The following is an 8861-nucleotide window of genomic DNA, read 5'->3' on the forward strand; positions in this document are numbered from 1 at the left end:
TTGATTTACACTGGGATGCGTGAGACCAGAACCAAGGCCTTTGTAGCACAGAAATAAATTCAGCACAGAAAGATGAGGAAAACGTGTTTGCTTTTGTAGCAGGGTGCGATGGGCTTGCCTTTCAAGACACGCACTGGAAACAAAGTTTTCCTGTGAAGTGACTGCTGACAAGGACCAGGAAACGCAGATCTGAGCCTGCACGATCTACTTAAAACTGAGAGGATGAAGGTGTCAACAGGGCTTCCTTCCTCCTCTGGAAAAACCTAGATCTAAGTTTTTACAGATGTAGGTACATCCAAACCAAACACAATACAAAGATAATGCAGTGAAGAAAGCATGAAGCTTTCATGACCAGAAGCTCCACTGCTTTGAATAGGCAGAGGCCCAGGGTTCAGGGCTTCTTTGGGTTCACATCGCTGGAATTTCAAGAGCCCCATACCTGCAGCCCGAGTTTCACCGCAGAAAGCGTAGCTGCCTTCCTTACGCTAAACTTACGGCTTACAAGGTTGAATTCTTCAAGCCAACAAAGCTGAAAGGAAAATAGGCCACAGACATAAAGGGGCAGATACACGTTAGCTTTTCTGAGCTGTTCTGGCACGAACTGACCTACAGATGCTGTCTCTAACGCTGTTCCATACAAGCCAATAGCTGCTGACTGGGAGCTGCTTTCAGGTGGGCAGGTGATGCCCCAAAGAAAGCTGTAAGCTCTGCCCACCCTCCTGCTGCATGACAGGGTCTCTGTCAACAAAAAGGATTTGCTCTGACTCCCTTCTCTGGACACAAAACGAACCACTCACTCAGAGCAAGAAAGACAGCCACAGTCCAGGATCATGATTTCAAAATGATAGCCCTATATATATATATATGGTTTACAGTTAAGACTCAATGATCTTGAGGGTCTTTTCCAACCCCAATTATTCTATGATTTAACTGCAACAAAACTTGTTCCCGAGCCCGTTTGCCCAGGCAATCCAAAGGATGTTCAGAAACAGGGCTAGCATCAGAGACCGCTGCTCGAGTCAGGCAAGGATTCAGTACGTCCGCAGCAACGGCCTGAATTTAACATTTCTCAATGGCACACGACAAAGTGACTGCCCAGAGCGTACCTCGTTCAGATGGAAGTTGTATTACTGCCAGCTGCGGGACCAGCGCTGATGAGAAACCCCTGGTCCTGCTCCCCTGGACTACCACACTGCCCAGAGCTGAGGTTCCTGCGGCAGGTTTCGACATGCCCCCCCCGACACCTTCCTCAGCACCCTGACCTGGGCAGCCAGTCTGACTCCAGCTGCCTCCACCAGCTCTGTAGCACATCTCACCCCACTCACCTGCGTGAGTTGTGACCCTGCGAACTGCCAAGGCTCTACTGAAAGCCAACTGACAAGCAAGTTCTTCAGCAAGTTTCAAGATTTATTTATTTTAAAGGAGAAAAAAAACCAACCCAGGATACACCGTTTACATTCAATCGGTCTCCTGCGTAAGTTTAAATATGTGTGGCACACGTTTTCATAGCCAAGTGTTGCCTATTGGCTGACGTCACACTAAAACATCAGACCGTGCGTAGTCACTGCACAGCTATGAACGCAAGTACTGAAGTCAACAGAACACACTTCCCAGCTCAAATCCTCTTGTGCTGCCGTGGGTTCAGCACGGTAACATTTCTTAGGCATTTCAGAAGTGCAAAACACTGTCCTTTCCAAGATGCTTTAGAACAGATTTTGACTGACATCTTCCAAATGCGTGGAACTTTAAATGCAATTCCCATCTTTTCATTTGGATTGGCAAAATCACAGGCTGTACTTCGGTTCCTGAGCATTTACTTAAGGCTTGCGCATTCATCATCTTTGTTCTACTCAGCAACACTGCCACAGGACACAACTAGAACTGCTTTGGATCCAGCCAGCACGGGCTTTATCCATGAAGAGGCTTGCGAGCACAGGTGATCTTGCACGTACTCTGGCAGGAGGGGTACACTTCTCTACAAAGGTGTTTTAACAAAGGTACTCTGGCTGAAATCTGTCTTTGGGAAGTTGGTTTCTCTGAGTACCTCTTCCCCGGTAACCTTGCCAGTCGGAGGTAAAGCTTTTAGCTTCTCTGTCTTCTGATGATTGGTTTTCACAAATCTCAGCAGGTTAATGATAGCAGCTGGTGTAATTCCAGGGATGCGGCTGACTGCACCAATCTGTGTGTGGGAACAGGAACAAGTTAACCAAAACCAAACCTACACACTGGAGCTAGTGAGAAATGAGATCGAAACCTGTGGGTATTTCTTTCCCCAATTCTCCTCATCCCCCCATGTCCCTTGGGAAGACACGGAAGGGATTTCACTGCTGCTCAACCTTGCTGCGGCCCAGTATCTTACCGTCTGTGGACGGTTAGAGTCCAGTTTCTCCCGCACCTCTGCGGAGAGTGATGCATCAATGGCAAAGTAATCTAGGTCCTCTGGCAGTCGGAGGGCTTCATCACGACGCACTTCTTCTATTTCCTGCTGTTGATTGACTACACACCACTCGTAAGCAGCTGTGATGGAAGATCAGGGAAACAAAACAACCAGATATAGGTGTTCATGTGAAACAGGTCACTTGCAAGAATTCTCAGAAGCAGAATGAGCAAGTCCACTGAGAGAGTCAAAAGCTTCTAAGGAAGTTTCCAACCTCACAGACTAAAGAGCCTAATGCACATCTCTACTTTGGCAGAAGTCATATTCTTTAATTAACACCATGGTGGAGGTACGTTTCCTCCAGGAATTAAGATCCACGAGTTGGCTTTCCCCTCTCATCCCAGGAAAGGATGGTCTATTTGACAGAGCAGTAAGGAGGGAGGAAAAACCCAGGAGTGGACAGGAATAGTTGATCTCACCCCACAAAGTGAAACGCATAGGGCCATGGCCTGTGGTAAAAGGTGCATGCTCTGGTAATGGTGTTTCATTTCACTAAGCAGCAACATGAAACACTGGGATGAATGGATTGGCTCTCTCCTTACTGAACAAAACGTACACAGATCCCACTAAGAGATCCTAACCCTTGTACTCTACCTTCTATTTTCAATCTCTCTGCCAGTTCTCTCCATTGAGCAAGCCTTCCCAGGGGCTCTGGGACAGCCTTTGCCAGAACCTCCATGTTGGCCTCAGGATATTGAAGGATGTCAAAGGCACTGTGGAGAACAAGAGCAAGTTTTTATGGTAGGAAGGAGTCACTTGCGTAAGGCAGATTTACAGCTGTTCCCAGTTCAAACTGGTTAACATCTCAGCATAAGCCAGAACAACTGCAGAGCCAAGCTCACCTCCCTGCTATCTCCTCTCAGTACACAGAAGAGCTGTTAAACTCTTGAAAAGGAGCTCTATGAAAAATGAACAGCAAGATAGGAGGGACAAGGTAAAGGGAACCTTTCCCACAGACTGAGTCAGCCAGATCTTAGTCACTGAGTTAAAAGAACAGAAAAGATAAGGTGAGATAAAGGATGGGTAAGGGAAGCAAAGGCCTTTGTGTACAAGAAAAGCTACCATCTGACACTAGCCCGAAATCAATCGCTGCTTTATCAAGCTTTCAGCAGAGCAGCAGCCCACTGCAAAACTGTCACCACTTGGGCGACACTCTCAATAAGGGCAGCAAGAACTGTCTGGGCCAGTGGAGTACCCCCTTGCTTTGGGAGCCTGTATCAGCACCAGGAAATGTGGCATAGTAAAAACACCGATGTCGAATTTAGTCTATAGGCAAACGTCAGATGTCTGTCCCCTGAAGGTGAGAAAGCTGGAATACTGGAGTATGGCTTCAGGAAGGATGGACAAATGCTGTGAAACCACTATAGCCAGACGTGCCAAAGCAAGCGTAAGTCAGACTGGAAAGCTTCAGCTGTAACCTTTACCTGACAGGCGACCTTCGACTGCTACTGAAGGGAATTTCTGGTATTAACTGGGACCATTTGGATATGCTGAACTGAACGGATTTTAGCGTTGCAATTCCATCCTCTAAAGCAGCTCTCATCTTAACTGCTTGTTCGTATCGGTGCTGTGACACACACCCAGCTTCTTCAAAACCTGCAGAGACAGATGGCACGTGAGACAAAGGTCTCCAACCAGGCAGGGCTGCTCATTGCAAGAGCCACCATAATAAAATACCTCTGTGGGTGAGCCTGGCATCGGCATTGTCAGGCCGGAGGGACATGCGGAACTCCACGCGGCTGGTGAACATCCGGTATGGCTCGCTGGTGCCCAGAGTGGTAAGGTCATCGATCAGGACACCAATGTAGCCTTCGGTGCGACTGACGATGAAAGGGGGCTTGCCATGAACCCGCAGGCAAGCATTGATCCCAGCAATCACACCCTGGGCAGACAGAAAGCAAAACAAAAAAACATTTATCGGTGTCTTTGTGGCTAAAGTATCAGCACATCTGCCTCCAAAGACTCATGTGGCAAACCGTACCCTCAAAAATGCGATAGTCTGTGCTAGTAATCTAGGCAGTTTCTTTCTTGTGATACTACCAGTGTCTGAAGGGCTTCTGGGCCCCTGCTGACGTGACTAGAGACAATTCCCAGACCTATTCAATTATACCCGTTGCACAGTCTCCATGCTGAAACATTTGACAGTGCTTCCAATTACTTTTGTTACTGCAATCTCAGTAGCAGCAACTGTAGATACTAGAAGTCAAAATATCTGGGCAAACCTGGAATTGGGGTGAGCAACAAAAGGAAGAACAGCTCACTAACACAAGATGGCCCTAGCAAGACTGCGTATCAAAGACAAATGCCAAAGCAATACTCCTTTCTGAGCACTGAGTATACACGATCAGATTCACCCACCTGAGCTGCAGCTTCTTCATAGCCTGTAGTGCCATTTATCTGGCCTGCAAAGAAGAGGCGCTGAACAAGACGAGACTCGAGAGAAGCAGTCAGTTGACGGGGATCTAAAAAATCATACTGCACCCCATATCCTGTGACAAACGACAAGACAGATCTTACAGGAGGCATTTTGAAGGTCCCTATTTATCAGCAAAGACAATCAGTGGGGCAGAACGACTTACATTATCACCTTTTATTTACAATTTAAAAACAACCAAGGAAAAAGCCCTGCATCCAAGAATTAATTTTGTTTCACATTTCCTTTTTTTGCTATGCCCTAAACTAAATCTGGTTTTTATTAACTGGCAACCAGTATGAGAGGTAGATTTAAAACTCTTCACCCCCCCTCACCTGGCTGTAACATCTTGGCTTTTTCCAAGCCTGGGACAGATTTGATCACCTGCTCCTGGAGCTCAGGTGGCAGCGTCATCGACATGCCTTGGGGGTAAATGACATTGGACTCCAAGCCTTCGGGCTCCAGCCACACCTGATGTTCCCGGTTTGGGAAGCGCAGAACCTTTGATTCGAGGGAGGGACAGTACCTGCAACAGTGAATAGCCATGAGCACCACCTGACATGGAGAAAAAAAATCACTTTCCAGAAGCAAAGCAGGAAGAGACCCACAGTATCAGACAGATAGTCAGCTCATGCCACTGAGACCCTTGCATGATGCCACACACTTACCGTGGGCCCCTTGTTGTCTCCCTTACATGGTTGTTCAGGTGGAGGTTATCATGGATAATTTGCTGGGCTTTCAGGGTAGTGTGAGTCAGGTAACATGACAGCTGATCTTCTGGCTGAAAGAGGCCAAAGCTCACTTTAAATTAATCCAGTCACAACACTGTACTCTTACTGAACGACTCTGAGATCTCCCAAGGGCTTTTCCATGACAGTTGGCTCTCACTTCCCGGAGAGACGGGTAGTGCTGTCACAGCCACTGTAGAGACAGAACATGAGCAATCAGAGATCTTGAGCAACATGCCCAAAAGCAGACCAAGGAACAGAACAGAACTCAGGAGTCCAGAATGCAAGCTCTATTCTGTACACCATATTCCTAATTACAGGATAGGTATTCTTATTAAAGCAACAGATTATATCACAACATTCAAATCAACCACAGGAATTCCAGGCTCTGAAGTAAGAGGAGCAAGTGCTGACCCTACAGCTAACAGCCAATTAAAGAGTTCGGTGAACAAAAAAAAAGAAATCTCTCAAAACCTTGCAATTAACACAGAAAATTCAAGGTTTGGAAAAAAACCCACCATGTCAAGTATTTCACTGATTTTTCTGAAAAAGAATCAATAGACTCACTTTCAGAATAGTAACAACATTGCACCTCAACTCCTTAAAACCTCTCCTACACATAGCAAGGACCTGAAGTGATACTATGTTTGCCCCCACCCCAATTATAATCAGTTATTGCAATTCCTGTACGCTCTGGGGCAAATCAACTCCTGATACTTAATCCTGTGCTGCTTAACTACAGAACACCATCCATTTTCCAGGATTTTCTTTGGAAAATTGAGTTTCTCCTGCTTTGAAGTTGCTGTTAACATGCCACCTCTGAGCTCTGTGGATAACTCCATCCCTTCTCTTTCCTAGTCATGACTTGTTAACAATCTCTAATTTGAACATCTGAATCTTATTCTAGAGCTGGGGTAACAACACATCCAGTATGAATACAGCCCAGCTCCCTTTCCCAGCCATCAACTCCCCGGCTGATTCTGAGCATGACATTCCCTGAACCGCTCCCCACGTGGCTCTGCGTGCATTTGATGTGTGCTATCCCACCTTGATCCACACAGCCTCGCTGAGGAAGCTGAATGGCACTGGAGGGTTGTCAGCTGTACGTTCCTCCAGACCGCTGAAGTCAATCGTGTCTTTGGCAAGTCGGGGCGGCGTCCCAGTCTTCAGCCTGCCCACAGCGAATCCCAGTTTCTCCAGAGTCTGAGCCAGCCCAATGGCTGGCTGGTCCCCTAGCCGCCCAGCTGGGTGCATCTCCAGTCCGATGAGGACCATACCCCTCAGAAACGTACCGGTGGTCAGGATAACACTCCCAGCATGTACTGTGCTCCCATCCCCTGAAACAGCAAGTTTTCAGAGATGCGCGTATTTTAATATCAACAAAGCCCTGGTATTTTGGTGCTTCTGTCTAAAACTAGACTAACAGTGTTCACTGGGAGTTCATCCATCTTTTGTTATTTCACAAATCAGCACTTCAATAATAAAAGCATTAATAGTAATAACTGCAATAAGCAGCATGTAGTTATTCCTGTATTTTTCATGTTCCTAAGCATGTTACCCCCAACACAGAAAACCCACTCCTGGGAAAAATTCCTACCCAGGCCTTCATTTCGGAAAGCTTGTTTACTAGAACAGCAAGGGGTAATATAAAGCACGAGTCTATTAGTAACAGGACACCACTGCCCCGCAACGTTGTTGGCAGCGTACGCCATTTCCCAAATGAAATCTCAAAACACAGCATGGAATTCAGTATCACTAGCCCAAAGAACATTAAACTTGTGTAACCTCCCAATATCCTATCAATCCAGGTACGTTTTTCATTGTATTATGCATATTAACTTAGTTTCGTTCACACTCGGCCTGAATCACCTCTACCGGCTAATTCAACTTTCTCACTGATGAATCTGAAACGTTTACCCCAAAGGCCGCTCTTAGTGTAGAGTAACTGAAGATGCTTACCAAGTTACTAGCACATACCCAGGACGACTCCTGTGACTTGGCATTTCCCAGGATGGCCTGGCTCCGGCTCTGTCAAGAGAAGATCCTCCACAGATGCCTCACGAACTGTCAACAGTGGCGTGTTAAGGATTTCTTTCTGTCATGAAAGGAGTTACTGCAAAAATCTAGGAAGTGGAGACACACGGGCGGTCCCAAACCCTGCTGATTTCCAAAACATCTGTCACCCTCTTCCCTATTCCTTTCTTACCAGGCCACTTGGCAGACACTCGGTTATTGTACTATCCTGATCCATCAGGTGTTCACAGGTAAGAGTGAGCTCAAAAGAAACTACTTGGTCATGAAGCCTGACCCGTATGTAAAACGCTAAAGAATCTTTTAAACTATGCTGAGCTCCGACAATTTACACTGCGTTAAAGTACTAAAGAGAAAGGTGGCTAGGTTTGATAGGAAAATGTCAAAAAACAAACCCCACACCCCCCGCATCGTCCTCTGTAGTTTATCCTAGTACTTCAGATTTAACTAATTCATTCTAGTACTCCAGTCCACAAACGCACACAAAAAAAAAATCCCTGGAAATAAACCTGTGTTTTCAAGCTGGTCGTTGCTCTCGACTTTCTTCGACCGCACCTCCACTCCCGTTTCAGAGTGGCTGCCCGTTTTACCAGCCTGTGTGTATATTTTTATATCTATATATGCCAGCAGCGGCAGGCAGCCTCCTCGTTCTCCTCCTCTTCCTCCGACCCCAGGCCTGCGGGGTCTCTCCACAGAACCGCGTTTAACCCCCCCCGCCCGCTCTCACCTGCATCGCCTCCTTGTAGCGGCCGCGGTCGATCTGGGCGCGGAGCCCCCACACCGCCGGGCCCTTGCCGCGGTTCAGCACTTTGTAATGGACCCCGGAGCGATCGCAGAGGCGGGCGCACAGCCCGTCCAGGGCGTCCACCTCCCTCATGAGGTGTCCCTTCCCGATGCCGCCGAAGGAGGGGTTGCAGGACATCTCCCCTGCGGAGGGGACACACGGGTCAACCCCCTCACCGCCACCGTCCCCCAAAACTCTCCCGGCTTAGCGGGGAGACCCGAGGCTCCCCGCGGGACCCCCCCCCCCCCCCCCCCCGCGGTACCGATGGTGCCGATCCTGTGAGTGAGCAGCAGCGTGCGGGCCCCGCCGCGAGCGGCCGCCGCCGCCGCCTCCGTCCCCGCATGGCCCCCGCCGATCACCACCACTTCGTAGCGCGGTGATGTTGCCGTTGCCGTTGCCGTCGCCGCCGCCGCCCCGACTTCGCTGCCCGCCCGGCGGTGCCCGGGCCTCAGCGCCGGGGTTAGCGCC

The 8861-nt window shown here is 48.3% G+C and overlaps 1 protein-coding gene across 1 annotated transcript; it reads right to left on the reverse strand.

Annotated features, from left to right (window-relative positions):
- Positions 1–1431: 1431 nt before the first annotated feature.
- MTO1 (mitochondrial tRNA translation optimization 1) lies at positions 1432–8757 on the reverse strand. Its single transcript, XM_010565779.1, is given in 13 exon segments — positions 1432–2059; positions 2061–2179; positions 2360–2517; positions 3032–3150; positions 3862–4033; positions 4115–4319; positions 4796–4926; positions 5186–5376; positions 5519–5631; positions 6626–6915; positions 7556–7673; positions 8337–8536; positions 8656–8757. Coding segments are annotated over 12 exon segments (1962 nt in total). The 5' UTR covers positions 8532–8536; positions 8656–8757; the 3' UTR covers positions 1432–1908.
- Positions 8758–8861: the final 104 nt, after the last annotated feature.

Source organism: Haliaeetus leucocephalus, unplaced genomic scaffold, assembly GCF_000737465.1.
Source record: "Haliaeetus leucocephalus isolate CR32 unplaced genomic scaffold, Haliaeetus_leucocephalus-4.0 Scaffold195, whole genome shotgun sequence".
Taxonomy (NCBI): Eukaryota; Metazoa; Chordata; class Aves; order Accipitriformes; family Accipitridae; genus Haliaeetus; species Haliaeetus leucocephalus.